The sequence below is a fragment of the Diceros bicornis genome, chromosome 16 (assembly GCF_020826845.1).
Source record: "Diceros bicornis minor isolate mBicDic1 chromosome 16, mDicBic1.mat.cur, whole genome shotgun sequence".
Lineage (NCBI taxonomy): Eukaryota > Metazoa > Chordata > Mammalia > Perissodactyla > Rhinocerotidae > Diceros > Diceros bicornis.
In genome coordinates this window covers 30096026-30114108 of record NC_080755.1, presented here as the reverse complement: position 1 = coordinate 30114108, position 18083 = coordinate 30096026, and the positions used below count along the sequence as shown (strand labels likewise).

General features: G+C 38.3%; 1 protein-coding gene across 7 annotated transcripts in view; it reads left to right on the top strand.

The window, feature by feature from the left end:
• Window positions 1-219: 219 nt before the first annotated feature.
• Window positions 220-18083, top strand: part of RPRD1A (regulation of nuclear pre-mRNA domain containing 1A) — an 85113-nt gene continuing 67249 nt past the window's right edge. Inside the window, exons 1-2 of one of the 7 annotated variants that reach the window (XM_058557004.1) lie at window positions 220-492; window positions 3576-3674. In XM_058557004.1, coding sequence (XP_058412987.1) covers window positions 342-492; window positions 3576-3674 — 250 coding nt within the window. In that variant the 5' untranslated portion in view covers window positions 220-341. The remainder of the gene's footprint in view (window positions 493-3575; window positions 3675-18083) is intronic. The other 6 variants (XM_058557003.1, XM_058557006.1, XM_058557005.1 and 3 more) reach the window with 6 other exon arrangements.

Below are 18083 nucleotides of genomic sequence, written 5' to 3'. Positions count from 1 at the left end.
CAGCAGTGTTCTAGGCCTGGGAGACCCCGCCCCGCGCCTGGCCCTGATCCACGCGGCACGCCCCCGTCAGCATCCCCAGCGCTAGCTTCGGCACCGCTCCTTCCGCTCGGAGGTCCCACCTCTCGGCCGCGCCTCTTCCGGGGGCGGGGCGTTGGCCGGCCGTGACGTCACTGCAAGCCGGACGCCATCTTGCTGGTTTGTGGCCAGTCTTGGATCTAGCGGCAGCAGTGGCGAGGGCGTGGGGAGGGGTGGGGTGAGGGGGCGAGGCCGCGGCGAGGGCGGCGAAACTCTCCTCCCCTTAGCCCCACCGCGTGGGACGGCGTGAACGCGGTGTCGGAGGGATGTCCGCCTTCTCCGAGGCGGCGCTGGAGAAGAAGCTGTCGGAGTTGAGCAACTCGCAGCAGAGCGTGCAGACCTTGTCCCTGTGGCTCATCCACCACCGCAAGCACTCGCGGCCCATCGTCACTGTGTGGGAGCGGGAGCTGCGTAAAGGTGAGTCGCCCGCGCCACCCGGCCTGTTCCCGGGAGCCCCAGGGCACCCCCGCTCCTCGGGACCCCCGCTGCCCCAGCGACCCCAGCTCCCTGCTGCCCGGCACCCGCTAACTGGCGCCCCCGGCCTCCCGGCGTCGGTGGTCCGCGGGGCTAGGAGGAGCCGCGTGCACTGCGCTTCCGGCCAAGTCGGCGCTTGGTAGATATTATTGAATAAAGGAATGGAGGATTAAAAAAATACTTCTATTGATTTAACACAGAAACAGTAGGCAGGGGCTCAGGACTCTGCACCTAATTAGAGCCAGAAATTCAGGCAGTTATTTTTTTTCCTTCTGTAGATTATAATGGAGGATAGGGGAGGGGAAAGGAAAAGATTGGTGGGGGGTTGGGAGTTACTTCCATCATTTCTATAACACATCAACTCAATCTTGTAAAAATTAATAGAGGAATCAGAGTTTTAGAACTGGAGAGTCTAAAATAAGAAGATGCGTGATGCAATGGAAAGAACCCTGAATTTGTAAATTTTAGATTTTAGAGGACCTGGATTGGGCAAATTGCTTCATTTCCGGATTGCAGTTGCCTCACCTGAAAATGAGGGAGTTAGATGAAGTGATTTAAGGTCCTTTCTTGCTCTAAGATTATATGCCTCTAGGGCAGCGTCTTTATTTTGCAAAACATTCGATTGTGCTCCTGTAAATGATGTTAACTTTTTTGAGCAGTAGTTTGCTGTCACTAAAATATCCAGAATCATTTCACTTCTGCCCATCAACTTTATCTGTAAGAACTGATTGTATGTTAGTGCGACTGAAAATTGAAAAATTTCATTTGCTTAGTCTGGGTTTGCGCCTTAATAATTTATTGGGTAGAGAGACTGGGCACTCTTCATTGTTGTTTTAGACATTCTGATGTATCGATATGATGGTTATTTATTAATTAGGGGTTTTACCAAACTTATTAATCAAAATAGATGGTTGTTTACTGACCTATGTGAAAGCTATATAATGTATTAACATGAGAGCCAAAATGTAGCGTTGGCTGTATAGAATGGAGACAAACTGTCCTTTTTTTGTATTTTGTTGTTAATCTCTTAGAAGAAATTGATTTAGAGCTTCATTATTCAGTTCATATGTAAGTGTATGTGTATTGGCTCTCAAGGAGGAATTCATCTTTTATGAGTGGCCAAAAAGGTTTGAGAAACACAGATATAAGGGTCCAGAAAATAGCTGTGAACTTGGAGAAGGCAGGAATTGTCTTTGCTTCTATACCTTACTAGATTTCAAAATCAACAGATTTATACTTTTTTGGGAAATCATTTAGAAACACATATAATCAATAAAGGATTGATACCCAGACTGTCTTAAGAGCTACCACAAATCCATAGAAAAATGGCACCAATTGAAAAATGGCAGTACTGTTAAAGGCATTTCACATGAAAGGAAACTTGAAAGGCCAATAAACGATACTTAACCTCACTAATCAGGAAAAAATAAACCAATGAGGTACCACTTTATACCTTTTAGTTTGCAAAATTAAAAAGTATGACAATACTAAGAATTGGTGAAGATGAGGAGAAACAGGAACTCTGTCACAGTGCTGGTTGGAGTGTAAAAAGGAGATCAACTTAGTAACCTCTAATGAAGTTGAAGGTATATGTCCTTTGACCTAGCAGTTCTCTTCTAGAAATATATGCTAGAAACTAGTACCTGTGCTCAAGGAATTATGTTTGTTGCAGCCACTTAACAAAATTAGAAACAGTTTAAACATCTCATTAGAGTATGGACAAATATATTGTGATACAGTTGTGCCACATAAAATATATAGTGATACAGTCGTGCCGCACAATGATATTTCAGTCAATGATGGACCACATATACGACAGTGGTCCCGTAAGATTAGTACTATATAGCCTAGGTGTGTAGTAGGCTATACCACCTAGGTTTGTGTAAGTACATTTTATGATGTTCACACAACGATGAAATCGCCTCATGACACATTTCTCAGAACATGTCCCTGTGGTTAAGCGACGCATGACTTATTCATACGATATAATTTGTCCAGCAGTTTTCATGAATGAACTAGAGCTACATGAAACAACATGACTGAATTAAAAAACAAGCAAAATGTTGAGTTAAGAAAGCAAGGTGCAGACCAGTATGCCGTTTGGTAAAGTTTGGAAACATGCAAAATAATATATTGTTTATAGATACCTATAGTTACAGTTGAAACATGCATAGTGATACTTAACACCATATTCCAAGGGAGAGAGGAAATGAAAGTGGATCTGTGTTAGATATTTCATATATTTTTTTAAAAAATTGATAAAAATGTGAGAAAATGATAAGATGTGCCATTAGTTGGGTTTGGGGGATGTTTCCATGTGTTTAAATGCTTCATAATTAGAAAAAATTAAAAGCGTATACATAAATTAGGAGGAGAATGATGTTGGGTGATGATAGTAATGGTAGTAATAGTGATGGTGATGATCATGCTGCTGCTCCAATTCTCAGTTTGGTCTGGGATTATCTGCCAAGGAGTTCCTTTCCTTGACACATGACTGTGCCTTTCTAGGGTATAGCCTTTGTGTCTCCCGTCTCTGCAGTTTTGCTCATCAACTTTAGGATCCTGTCTCCTGTATCATAATGATAATGACAATAATTTACTGCCCTAGGGTATAGCCTTTGTGTCTCCCGTCTCTGCAGTTTTGCTCATCAACTTTAGGATCCTGTCTCCTGTATCATAATGATAATGACAATAATTTACTGCATACCGGGCATTGTGTTAGCCATCTTACTATGATATCTTGAATCCTCACATTATATTTGCAAAATAAGTATTTATGAAAAGAATTGATCAAATTTGAAATCAAGAAATAAACTAAGGAAAATTGGTTGAACATTCTATATTAAGCTAGTCATTCTTTAGTTTTTTGAAGTGTTTAAAGACAACAAAAATGTGACATTAGTAGGAAAAATTACTGTTCGAAATATAAAAATGAGCAGGCAAAATGATGTGTCAGACATGTTAATCATTCAGTTATGAAGATTTCCCCTCTTTTTTTATCTTCCTTATCTTTGTCTCCTTTAAAGAAAGAGAATTTCTATTTGGAGGGATATACCCCAAGGCATTTGTGAAGACCAAAGTAGCTATAATTTCCTTAATGAATACAATAGAGCGTAACCAAAAACGTAAGTGACCATTTTGTTGTTTTGTAGTAGCTTTATTGAAATATAATTAATATACAATTCACCCATTTAAAATATTCAGTTCATTGGTTTTTAGTATATCACATAGTTGTAAAACCATCACTGTAATCAATTTTAGAACATTGTCATCACCCAAAAAATAACTCCACGCTTTTTGGCCGTCATTCCCCTATCCTCTCCTTCCCCCAGGCAACCAGTGATTTACTTTATCTCTATAGATTTGCCTATTCTTATACTTTCATTAAATGGAATCATATGATATGTGGTCTTTTGTGCTGGCTTCCTTTGGTTAGTGTAATGTTTTCTGTGCTTATCCATGTTGTACCATGTATCAGTGCTTCATTCCTTTTTATGGCCAAATAATCCATTGTATGAATTTATCCATTCATCAGTTGATAGACATTTGAGTTGTTTCCATTTTTTGGCTATTATGAATAATACTGGTGTGAGCATTTGTGTAGAAGTTTTTGTGTGGATGTGTTTTCATTTTTCTTGGATATATACCTAGGAGTAGAATTGCTAGGTCGAATAGGAACTCTACATTTAATGCCAGACTGTTTTCTACAGTTCCATCATTATACATTCCCACCATCAGTGTTGGTGGAGATGTAGTCCAGTTTATCTACATCTCCGCCAACACTTGTTATTATCTGTCTTTTTGATTATAGCCACCTAATTGGGTGTAAAGTGGTATCAGGGTGGTTTTGATTTGCATTTCCTTGATGACTAATGATGTAGAGCTTGACTATTTGTACATCATCTTTGGAGAAATGTCTATTCAAATCCTTGCCCATTTTTAAATTGGGTTTTTAATTATTGAATTGTAAGTGTTCTTTATGTATTGTAGATACAAGTCCCTTATCAGATCCATAATTTGCAAATATTTTCTCCCATTCAGTAGGTTGTCTTTTCACTTTCTTAATAGTGTCTTTTGAAGGTGATTGTTTTAAACCGTAAATGACTCAGTACTGGGCTAAATTATAAAACTATTAATATACACTATTAATTAAACTATATTTTACATTCACTGCTGTAGAAATACTGACCATGAATGTACTAGAATTTACAAAAAAACCACTATTTGGGCTCTTTTCTACATACAAACACAACAACAAAAAATCTCTGCAAGACTGGTAGAAAACAAGATAGGAGGAAGTTCTTTGCAGTTGCTTAGAGTCACTGCCTTCACTAGTCTAGTTGATTGACTCCTTTGCACCAGCTTTTTGTATGTTATTCATACTTGAGTGTTAATAAAATCATAACTGCCTCAGCCCTTCAGAGTATATTAATTCACCCTGTATTTATTATCTTCCATGTGTCAGGCATTGAATATTCCAGTGATAAAGAAAACAAAGCTTTTATATGTCATATATATATATATATATAAATTTTTTTTTTTTAAATTTTGTGAGGAAGATCAGCCCTGAGCTAACATCCATGCTAATCCTCCTCTTTTTGCTGAGGAAGACCGGCTCTGAGCTAACGTCTATTGCCAATCCTCCTCCTTTTTTTTTTTTCCTCCCCAAAGCCCCAGTAGATAGTTGTATGTCATAGTTGCACATCCTTCTAGTTGAGGTATGTGGGACGCGGCCTCAGCATGGCTGGAGAAGTGGTGCGTCAGTGTGCGCCCGGGATCCAAACCCGGGCTGCCAGTATTGGAGTGCGTGCACTTAACCGCTAAGCCGCGGGGCCGGCCCATCAAATATATTTTAATAAAAAAATAAAAAGAAAATTTGCCCCTGTCCTCATAGAATTTATAGTCTCATGGGGAGAGCGAACAATAAGCAAGAAAATTGTAAATATAAATTTTGTATTAAGTCCATTAAGTAGTTAAGATTTTGAGGGAAATCGTCTCTGTAAGGTCACCTTTAATAAAAGACCTCTGAGAACCAGCTGTTTCATAAGTGGAGAGGGGGCATTCAGCTACTGGGAATATCTGAAGGTGCTGAGGCGAGAAATAGCTTGGGATGCAAAGAGTCAAACCTGGTAGCCTTCAACCCTTGAATGCTTGTTACTGTTTTTCCAGAATTGGCAACAGTTAAAATATTAGATCATTTAAAGTTCAGATTTTGCTTTTATATGTAATCATTTGTTAAAATCAGTACTTTATTATCAATAAACTATGTTAGACATCTTTCAGGAACAATTTATCACTTTATATATATTGTATTATGAATTGGCATGTTGTGTGTTGGTTATCAAGTAGATAATGGGTTCCTTTAGGTGATGGTTTTCCTTTTTCAATTTTTAGCCTCCATAACGCCAGCAAATTACCTTTGATGAAGGTTCTTAAATATGTTGAATTAACATTTATATTCATGAATATGGCTTTAGGTTTTTAAGAGGTGCTAAAATAAGTACTGTGTATTCTTAGAGGCTCTAATTTATTTAGCTTTAGAAAATAGAAAGGCAAAGAACATTTTTCATTTGCTTTAAAACATTTAGCAATATAAATCCTTAAAATGAAGAGATTCTAATTTGAATTGACAATTCACTGGCTTGTATCTTGTCTGATACTGTTATTTGCTTCTCTTTTAGAGTTAGAATTGGCTAAGTAAGTTAGTGTTTATATTTTGTAAGTTCTTACACTTAAAAGGATTTGATGTTCTCAAACTGCATGAGTTTTATGAACCATATGTAGTCATCACCCAGCTTCAACAGTTATATTCTTTGTTAACAACTAAACTTAATTTCTTAAAATATCATCAAATATCCAGCCAGTATTTTTCTTTGATTGTCTCACTTTTTTTTTAGCCATTTGTTTGAATCAGGATCCAAGTAGAGTTCATTCATTGCATTTGATTATTGTATTCCTTAAGTCCATTACATCTATAGATTCTCTCTGTCTTTTATTTTAAATTTATTCTTTAGAAAAGCCAAATTGGTTGTTCCATAGAAATTCGCACAGTTTAGACCAGGGATTCTGGCTCTAGTGAGATTAGGATTCCTTTACTCTCTTAAAAATTATTTAGGACCTCAGATCTCTCATTTATGTGGGTTAGATCTATTAGAAATTAAAACATTTAAAAACATTTAATAAGTATTTATTTTAAAACGACAATACTAAATTGATTTCATGTTAACATAAAATAACATTTTTAATGAAAAATAACTTCTAAAAATGTTAGAAAAAAGAGTGATTGTTATACATTTTTGCAAATGTTTATCTGTCTTAATTGAAGACAGCTGGATTCTCGTGTCTGCTTCTGCGTTCAGTCTAGCTGTATTATATATCACATGACCTCTGGAATACAGCACTGTAGACGTCTGAGAGAACGAGAATGAAAAAAGCAAATGTCTTAGTATTATTGTGAAAGTAGTTCTGACTTCATGGACCATGTGAAAGGCTCTTGTGGACCCCCCAGGGGTCCACAGAGCCTATGCTGAGAACTAGACCATTTCCTATAAATTGGTAATTAGATCAGGAGGCTAGGACACATTGCTTTGCCTTAAGCAGACATCTTCTCTCCAAAATATTAATTCCTACTCGGTGTGAACTTAAACTGAATTTATGAAATTTCCCTTTGGCCTATAATGTAATTTTCTTTAGGTTCTCTTTCCTATGACATAAAAGTCTTTTTTAAAAAACTGATGGTTTGGTACTGTTTTTGCTGCTGCAAAATTTAATTTAAGCAAGTTACCCTTAAATTTCTAATAAAAATAAAAGTGTGCTCCTACATTAAACAAACATAATAATCCATAATTTTATAGGTGTGTTTTTGGATAAAATGAATTTTTCATTCAAAATGTATCAGTAAAAGTATCTCCTATTGGTTTCCTTTATTGGGCAAATACCTATTGACCTCCTACTCTTGCTAGACCAAGGATGATTCAGCAGATAAGAGACACATGGCTGTCTTCATGGAGCTTACATAGCAGTCAGGGAAACCGACTTGACTAAACTAGTAACTGCATGGTGATCCAAAGGAGACATATAACTGGGAAACTAGCCCAGTATAGGCAAGCAGAGAAGGCTTCTTTGATTTGAGATTTGAAATATGAGTAGAATTTACTAGGAGCTATACGAAGTATATAGACTATTGCTTTAATCGATTTGAATGTGGTCTTATGTAGAACAAATGTTATTTGGCATTTTAAATACAACATTTCAGTTCATAACTCCTTTTTGGAACTAAGCAAGATAATAAACATTTTAGATAAACTTTTAATGTTTTATATCTACAAAGAACTTGAAGTGATTTAAGATATTTTTAATCTTTTTGTTTGTAAAAATGCGTTAAGAGGATTATAATGATGAATTGTTTATTTAGTCACCTTGCTATCATCTAGGTGTTGTGGTTCTCTATCATAACTCTTGGCTGCTGTCAGGGACCTATTATTCTTGTTATAGCTTTTCCTTAGTCCCTTCTATCTATAATAACAGAGAAATTAAGAAAAAAGTTTACCACACGTTCAATGTTGGATTTTCCAGGTGTATTTAATAAATACACACGCATATATTTCGGTAGGTAATAAAATGTACATAATACAAAATTCAAAAGGTAAAAAAGATTATAAAGAGAGGAATAAAGTTCCTTCCCCTTCAATTCCCTATCCATCCATTTTTCCCTACCCAGGATCAATCTATTAACAGTGTATTCTAGAATTTTCTATGCATATATAGTCATAGACATGTTATAGTCTCTTTCTTGTTTAGACAAATGGTAGAGTATTGTATAGACTTCTCTGTGCTTTGCTTTTTTTCATTTTATTACCTTTCAGATTGTTATGTATTTGTATATAAGATGTTTGTAGCCTCATTTAAAAAAATGACTGCGTGGGGCCTGCCCGGTGGCGTGGTGGTTAAGTGTGCGTACTCTGCTGCGGAGGCCAGGGGTTTGGATCCCCGGCGTGCACCGTCGCACCGCTTGTCCAGCCATGCTGTGGCAGCGTCCCATATAAAGTAGAGGAAGATGGGGACAGATGTTAGCCCAGGGCCAGGCTTCCTCAGGAAAAAGAAGAGGATTGGCAACAGGTGTTAGCTCAGGGCTAATCTTCCTCACCAAAAAAAAAAAAAAAAAAACGACTGCATTGTATTCCATTTTATGGATGCACTAAAATTTATATAACCATTACTGTATTGATGAACATTTAGGCTGTGTCAGTTTTTTCTGTTACAATGTATAAATATTAATTTGTGTTACTAAATATTTTAGGTATTTTCTAAATGGTTTCAGCTGGTGATTTAAGAGACCCTGATAGAAGTAGTAGACATTAGTGTATCTAATGTCTAATATAACACACCATTTTTTTTAAGTTCATTTTTATTCCTACTCATTTGACATGGCTTCTTTGTCATACATTAAGTTTTCATATGTATTTGGTATATTTCTAGACTGTCATTCTGTTCCATTGGTCTGTCTACTCATGTACCACTATCATTCTCTTTATTATGTTTTCTTATTTGGTAGGACATCTCCCCACAATTCCTACCCTGCCCCCTGTAAATTGCTCTTCTTTTTTTCGGAGTTTTCTTGTATATTCTTGTTTTTTTCCGTATAAACTCTAATATCAGCTTGTCATTTACAGGAAAAAAAAATTTTGGTACTTTTGGAGTTATTACTTCAATTTGTACATTAGCTGAAAGAGAATTCCCATCTTTATAATGGTGAGAACTGAGAACTGTACAATTTTATTCTAAATGTATTTATTATAATTGTTTAAATAAGTGGTTCTCAAACTTGTTCGGGTGTTAGTTCATGATGCTTTGTAACGCTCCAAAAAGACCATCATGAAACGCACATTTAAGTTTAAAACCACTAATTTTAATGTATCTTATTTAATTCTAGTACAGACTAATAGAAGGAAGTGTCAGAGGATTAAGTTACATTATGCAGAAAGACTTAAAAAATTTATGTCAGTTAAATTTTTTTGTAAATTGGGAAAATGGTTTGCGTTGGTTGATTTTTGTGATGGCACACTTTGGTCTATTTCAAGGAACATCATTCTGCTTCAAGAAACAGAATTCTGCTTTAGAAACCTTATTTAATTCAACAAATTGTCTTTGTCTCTTTAGTATTTGCACAAATCATAGTGTGTACTGTATTCTATTTTATAGATTATTCTTTAAAACAAGTGAAGTTTGTTTAGGTGGTCCATGTTTTTGTTGAACTATCAAAAAATTCAGTTTTGTTAGTAGAGTATCATGAGTTATTATCTTGAATAGCACTTGTGGTAGTAATTTTATGTGTCAACTTGACTGGGCCACGAGGTGGCTAGGTGTTTGGTCAAACAGTATTCTGGGTATGTCTGTGAAGGTGTTTCTGGCTGAGATTTATCATTTGAATCTGTGGACTGAGTATAGCCGATTGCACTCCTTAATGTGGGTGGAGCTGATCTAGTCAGTTGAAGGGCTGAGGAGAACAAAAAGGCTGACCCTCCTGTGAGTAAGAGGGAATGGTCTTCCTCCCTGACTGCCTTCTTTCCTGCCTTTGGACTCAAACTGAAACATGCGCTCTTCCTGGGTCTTGACCCTTCTGGCTTTCTGACTGGAACTACACCATCAGCTCTCTTCAGTCTCCAGCTTGCTGACTGCAGATCTTGGGATTATCAGCCTCCATAATCATGTGAGCCAGTTTCTTATACTACTATAATCTCTATATATGTCTACACACACACACCTACCTTATTGGCTCTGTTTCTCTGGAGAACCCTGAGTAATACAGCACTTCATCTAGATTTACTACAGTTTAATTAGTAAATCAACTAATAGTTATTGTGAATTTAATCCAAGTTATTATTTTAGAATTTTTAAAATGCAGTTGATATTAGCATGTAGTAAACCCTTAATGATTAAAAATAATTTCATTTTATGTATTTATAATTTGATGCTTTAGATGTTATTTCTACTTTCTACCATATTCTGATGACTCAATAATCCTTTTTTTTTTAGCCTTGGTCTTAATGTCACTGAATGGTATTTCTTGAGCACCTGAAACACAGCTGGCACAAAGCAACCCTTTGTGTCATCTTTGCCCACTCCCGTCCCACTTCCCTGTAGCTCTTCCTGTCTTTCCTATTTAAGTGAAAGGCATTACTGTCTACCAGTTGCCTAAGCTCAGAACTTCAAGATTGTCTTGAGCCGTCTGTACATGCCTCAGCTTCAGCTTTTTTATTGCTGTGTTAGCAATATCTCCTTTCCCATCCCACTGCTCAGGTCCTGATCTTTCACTAGTGCTCTTGCAGTAGCCTCCCTGTTGATCTCCTTGTATCTAGTCTCATTCAACAACCAGTTGTCCTCCGTACTAATGTTGACGTAGAATTACCATATGACCCAGTAATTCCACTCTTAAGTATATATTCAAAAGAATTGAAGGCAGGTATGCAAACAGATACTTTACAAGAATGCTCATAGCAATGCTATGCAAAATATCCAAAAGGTGGAAACAACCTGAATGTCATCAATGGGTGAATGGGTTTATACGGTATATCAATGCAATGGAATATTATTCAGCCATAAAAAGGAATGAAGTACTGATGTATGCTACAAGGTAGATGAATCTCAAAAACATGCAAAGTGAAAGAACCCAGATGCAAATGTCACATATTGTATGATTCTGTTCATATGAAATACCTAGAATAGATAAATCCATAGAGTCAGAAAGTGGTTGTCAGGGATGGGGGCGGGGAGGAATGTGGAATGAATGACTGCTTAATCGGTATGAGGTCCTCTTTGGGGGTGACAGAAATGTTTTGGAACTAGATACAAATGATGGTTGCATAACTTTATGATGTACTAAATACCCCTGAATTATATAGTTGAACATGGTTAATTTTATGTTCTGTGAATTTCCTCTCAGTAAAAAAAATGCTGTAAACACCTTGCACTTTTATGTGTCTGTGTGTGTGTGTTGTTTTTTTTTTTGTGAGGAAGATCGACCCCGAGCTAACATCTGCCAATCCTCCTCTTTTTTTGCTGAGGAAGACTGGCCCTGGGCTAACATCTATGCCCATCTTCCTCCACTTTATATGGGACACCGCCACAGCATGGCTTGACAAGTCGTGCGTCGGTGCACTCCCGGGATCCAAACCGGCGAACCCTGGGCCGCTACAGTGGAGCGCACACACTTAACTGCTTGCGCCACCAGCCTGGCCCCTCTGTGCGTTTTTTGTGTGTGTGAGAGGAAGATTTGCTCTGAGCTAGTGTCTTTTGCCAATCTTCCTCTTTTTGCTGAGGAAAATTAGCCCTGAGCTAACATCTGTGCCAGTCTTCCTCTATTTTGTATGTGGGTCACTGCCACAGCATGGCTTGATGAGTGGTGTACATCCACACCCAGGATCCAAATCCATGAACCCGGGCTGCTGAAGTGGAGCGCACCAGACTTAACCACTGTGCCACGGGGCTGGCCCCAAAATCTGTGTGCTTTTACATACTGTTCCCTTTTCCTATTTCTACTCTGACCCCTAGCCTCCAAGCTCTGGTGTAAACTCCTCTCTGTGACTTTTGTCTCAGTGTGGGTCACTTTGAGTTTAACCTACTTGGAATTCATTGAGCTTCTTGGATTTGTAGTGGCATGTTTTTCCTAAAATTTGGGGAGTTTTTAGCCAATATTTCTTTTCTTTTTTTTTTCTTGGGGAAGATTGGCCGTGCGCTAACATCTGTTGCCAGCCTTCCTCTGTTTTTGTTTTCTTTTTTCTCCCCAAAGCCCCAGTACGTAATTGTGTATCATAGTTGTGGAGTTGTAGCTCTTCTATATGGGACGCCGCCTCAGCATGGCTGGATGAGCGGTGAGTAGGTCCGCACCCAGGATCCCAACTGGCGAACCCCAGGCCGCTGAAGTGGAACGCACAAGCTTAACTGCTACACCACCGGGCTGGCCCCAGCCATTATTTCTTAAGATACTCTTTGTGCACCCTTCTTTCACTCTTCTCCTTCTGGGACTCCTATAATGTGTATGTTTGTTGGCTTGGTGGTGTTCCACAAGTCCCTTAGGCTCTGTTCACTTTTCTTCATTCTTTTTCTTCAAGTTTGCTGCTTCTCCCTACTCTGTCACGTTCTGTGGTGTCACCTCCAAAGTACTTTTTTCTGCTATCATTATAGCATTTATCATACTGTAATTAATGGTTCTGTATTGAGTTTCTTACTACTGGAGGACTGAGCCTATTCCTTTATTCCCTCAGAACCTAGCATTCAGTAGATAACTCAATAAAAGTGTTGAATGAGTTATTGAATGAATGTTGGAAAGCATGTAGAATCTGAGACTTTTAGAGTTAGAAGGAGTATTGCAGAATGTTTTGCTGTTTCTTTTAAGGATAGTGCCTGATTTAGCAACTTCTGACTTTATCTTAAGGCAAATAATGAACTCTAGTTATAAACATTTCCCTGATTGAGAAAGACTTAAAAATTTTCCAGCTTTTTTAGTCTGTCATTTTATTCCGCTCCTCCCATGTTTATCCATTCGTAGAAAAGTGATTCTTACATGGTCAGCAGATTCCCATGGGTGGATCACCAAGACCCTTTTAGGGGTTTATGGGTCCACAACGTGAAAATTATTTTCATAATACTACTAAGACATTTTTCCTCCTTTTGACTGTGTTGACGTGGGCTTTGATGGTGTAAAAACAAAGGTAAGTGAAAACTGATAGTGCCTAACCATTAATCCAGGCAGAGGCACCACACTGTACCAGTAGTCATTGTGTTTTTCACACCACACACTCACAGCTAAGAAATATATCACTTTCCTGAGAGCAGTTCAGGTTACTAATTTTGTTAAATCTTGCCCTTGAGCGCATGTCTGTTTTTGTGTGTGTCCATTTTTTCATTGTGGTAAAATATACGTAATATCTAACATTTTAACTTTTTTTTCTTTTATTGTGGTAAACTATACATAATATAAATTTACCATTTTAATCATTTTTTAAGTATACAGTTTGGTGGCATTAAGTCTATTTCACATTGTTTTTTAACCATCATCACCATCCAATTCCAGAACTTTTTTCATTTTACTAAACTGAAACTCCATACCCATTAAACAGTAACTCCCCATTCTCTCCTCTCCTAGCTCCTGGCAACCACCCTTCTACTTTCCGTGTATGAATTTGACTACTCTAGGTACCTCATATAAGTGAAATCATACAATTTGTTCTTTTGTGACTGGCTTATTTAACTTAGCATAAAGTCTTCAAAGTTCACCCATGTTGTAGCATGTGTCAGAATTTCTTTCCTTTTTAAGGCTGAATAACATTCCATTGTATGTATATAGAGGCATTACTTCAGAGATATTGCGGGTTACATTCCAGACCACGGTGGTAAAGTGAATATCACAATAAAGCGAGTCACACGAGTCTTTTGGTTTCCCAGTGCATGTAAAAGTTATGTTTACACTATACTGTAGACTATTAAATGTTCAGTAGCATTATGTCTAAAAAAACAATGTACACACCTTAATTAAAAAATACTTCATTGCTAAAAAATGCAAACCATCATATGAGCCTTCAGTGAATTGTAATCTTTTTTGCCTTAATGTTGATGGCTGCTGACTGATCAGGGAGGTGGTTGTTGAAGTTTAGGGTGGCTGTGGCAATTTCTTAAAATAAGACAACAGTGAAGTTTGCCGCATCTGTTGACTCTCCCTTTCACGAACGATTTCTCTCTAGAATGTGATGCTGTTTGATAGCATTTTACCAACAGTAGAACTTCTTTCAAAATTGCAGTCAGTCCTCTCAAACTCTGCCGCTGCTTTATCAACTAAGTTTATGTAATATTCTAAATTCTTTGTTGTCCTTTCAACAATCTTCACAGCGTCTTCCCCAGGAGTAGATTCCATCTCAAGAAACCACTTTCTTTGCTCATGCATAAGAAACAGCTCCTCATCCATTAAAGTTTTATCATGAGATTGCAGTGATTCAGTTACATCTTCAGGCTCCGCTTCTAATTCTAGTTCTCTTGCTATTTCTACCACATCTGCAGTTACTTTCCCCAGTGAAGTCTTGAATCCCTCAAAGTCATCCATGAAGGTTGGCATCAATTTCTTCCAGACTCCTGTTGTTGATATTTTGACATCTTCCCACGAATCACGAATGTTCTTTTTTTTTTTTGTGAGGAAGATCAGCCCTGAGCTAACATCCCTGCTAATCTTCCTCATTTTGCTGAGGAAGACCGGCTCTGAGCTAACATCTATTGCCAATCCTCCTCCTTCCCCCCCCCCCAAAGCCCCAGTAGATAGTTGTATGTCATAGTTGCACATCCTTCTAGTTGCTGTATGTGGGACGTGGGCCTCAGCATGGCCAGAGAAGTGGTGCGTCAGTGTGTGCCCGGGATGCGAACCCGGGCTGCCAGTATCGGAGCGTGCGCACTTAACCGCTATGCCACTGGGCCGGTCCACGAATGTGCTTAATGGCATCTAGAATGGTGAATCTGTTCCAGATATTCAGTCTGCTTTGCCCAGACCCATCGGAGGAATCACTATCTATGGCAGCCATAGCCTTATGAAATGTATTTCTTTAGTAATAAGACTTGAAAGTTGAAATCACTCTTCGGTCGATGGGCTGCAGAATGGATTTTGTGTTAGCAAACATGAAAACAACATCTTGTTATACATCTCTATCCGAGTTCTTGGGTGACCAGGTGCATTGTCAGTGAGCAGTAATATTTGGAAGGGAATCTCTTTTTATGAGCAGTAGGTCTCAACAGTGGGTTCAAAGTATTCAGTCAACCATGTTGTAAACAGATGTGCTGCCGTCCAGGCTTTCTTGTTTCATTTATAGAACGCAGGCCAAGGAGAGTTAGCATAATTCTTAAGGGCCCCAGGATTTTCAGAATGGTAAATGTGCACTGGCTTCAACTTAAAGTCAAAAGTCACCAGCTGCATTAAGCCCCTAACAGGAGAGTCAGCCTGTCCTTTGAAGCTTTGAAGCCAGGCATTGACTTCTTCTTTCTAGCTATGAAAGTCCTAGATGGCATCTTCTTCCAATATATGTTTTATCTACATTGAAAATCTGTTGTTTAGTGTAGCCACCTTCACTAATTATCTTAGCTAGATCTTCCGGATAACTTACTGCGGCTTCTACATCAGCACTTGCTACTTCTCCTTGTACTTTTATGTTATGGAGATGGCTTCTCTTCTTAAACCTCATGAACTAACCTCTGCTACCTTAAAACTTTTCTTCTGCAGTTTCCTTACCTCTGTCAGCCTTCATGGAATTGAAGAGACTTAGGGCCTTGCTCTGGATTAGGCTTTGACTGAAGGGAATGATGTGGCTGGTTTGATCTGTCCAGACCACTAAAACTTTCTCCATATCAGCAGTAAAGATATTTCACTTTCTTATCATTTATGTATTCACTGGAGTAGCACTTCTAATTTTCTTCAAGAACTTTTCCTTTGCATTCACGACTTGGCTAATTGTTTGGCCCAAGAGGCCTAGCTTGTGGCCTGTCTTGGCTTTTGACATGCCTTCCTCACTAAGCTTGATCATTTCTTACTTTTGATTTAAAATGAGAGACAAGTGACGATTCCTTTCGCTTGAACACTTAGAGGACATTGTAGGGTTGTTAATTGGTCTAATTTCAATATTGCTGTGTCTCAGGGAATGGGGAGGCCTGAGGAGGGAGAGATACACAAAGGGGAATGGCCCATCAGTGCAGCAGTCAGAACACATACACCGTTTATCGATTAAGTTCACCGTCGTATATGGGTGCAGTTCGTGATGCCCCAGAACAATTACAATAGTAATATCAAAGATCACTAATTACACATCACCTTAACAATATAATAATACAGTCATATGTCACTTGATGAAGGGGATACATTCTGAGAAATGTGTTGTTAGGCGATTTCGTCATTGTGCAGACGTCGTAGAGTGTACTTACAAAAACCTAGAAGATATAGCCTACTACACACCTAGGCTATATGGTACTAATCTTATGTGACCACCATCGTACATGCAGTCAGTCATTGTCTGAAACGTCATTATGTGGCGCATACTTGTAATGAAAGAGTTTCAAATATTTGAAGACTTACCAAAATGTGACATAGAGACATGAAGTGGGCAAATGCTGTTAGAAAAATGCGCCGGTAGACTTGCTCAGTGCAGGGTTGCTGCAAACCTTCAATTTGTAAAAAACACAGTATCTGTGATGCACAATAAAGTGAATTGCAATAAAATGAAGTATGCCTGTACCACATTTTATTTGCCTGTACCACATTTTATTTATTCGTTCATTAATGACACTAGAGTTGCTTCCACCTTTTGGCTATTATGAATAATGCTGCTGGGAACATGGGTGTACAAATATCTGTTTGAGTCCCTTCTTCAGTTCTTTTGAGTACGTACCCAAAAGTGGAATTGCTGAATCGTATGGTAATTCTTTTTTTTTTTTCTTTGTGAGGAAGATCAGCCCTGAGCTAACATCTGCCAATCCTCCTCTTTTTGCCGAGGAAGGCTGGCCCTGGGCTAACATCCATGGCCATCTTCCTCCACTTTATATGGGACGCCTGCCACAGCATGGCCTGACAAGTGGTGCGTCGGTGTGCGCCCGGGATCCGAACCAGCGAACCCCAGGCCGCCGCAGCAGAGCGCGCACACTTAACCACTTGTGCTGCCGGGCCGGCCCCCATCTGGTAATTCTATGTTTAATATTTTGAGGAACCACTATACTGTTTTCCACAGTTGTTGCACCGTTTTACATTCCCACGTGCAGTGCACCAGGGTTGCAATTTCTGCACATCCTCCAATGCTTGTTATTTTCTGTTTTTTATTTTTATTTGTTTTTGTTTTGAAAACCATCCTAATGGTGTGGCGTGGGATCTGCTTGTGGTTGTGATTTCCATTTCCATAATGACTAGTGATGACTGTATATGCAAGGGTATATTTCTGGGGTCTCTGTTCTATTCCGTTGGTCTATATATCTGTCCTTATGCCTGTACCATACTATTCTGATTACTGTAGCTTTCTAGTAAGTTTTGAGATCAGGAAGTATAAGTCTTCCAACTTTAATTTTCTTTTTTAGGATTGTTTTGGCTATTTGAGATCACTTGAGAAGCTATTTGAATTTTAGGATGGGTTTTTCTATTTCTGCAAAAATGCCATTGGGAGTTTGATAGGGATTGCATTTAATCTGTAGGTCACTTTGAGTATGTTATCTCAACAATATTAAGTCTTCCAATCCATGAATATGGGGTGTGTTTCAGTTTATTTGTGTTTTTTTTCATTTCTTTCAACAGTTTTGTAGTTTTCAGCTTACGAGTCTTAACACTTCCTTGGTTAACTTTATTCCTATTTTATTCTTTTTGATATAATTGTAAATGGAATTTTCTTAGTTTCCTTTTTGGATTGTTCATTGTTAGTTTATAGAAATGTAACTGATTTTTGAGTTGGTTTTGTATCCTGTGACTTTGCTGAATTCATTTATTAGCTCTAACAGTTTTTTTTGTGAAATCTTGAGAGTTTTCT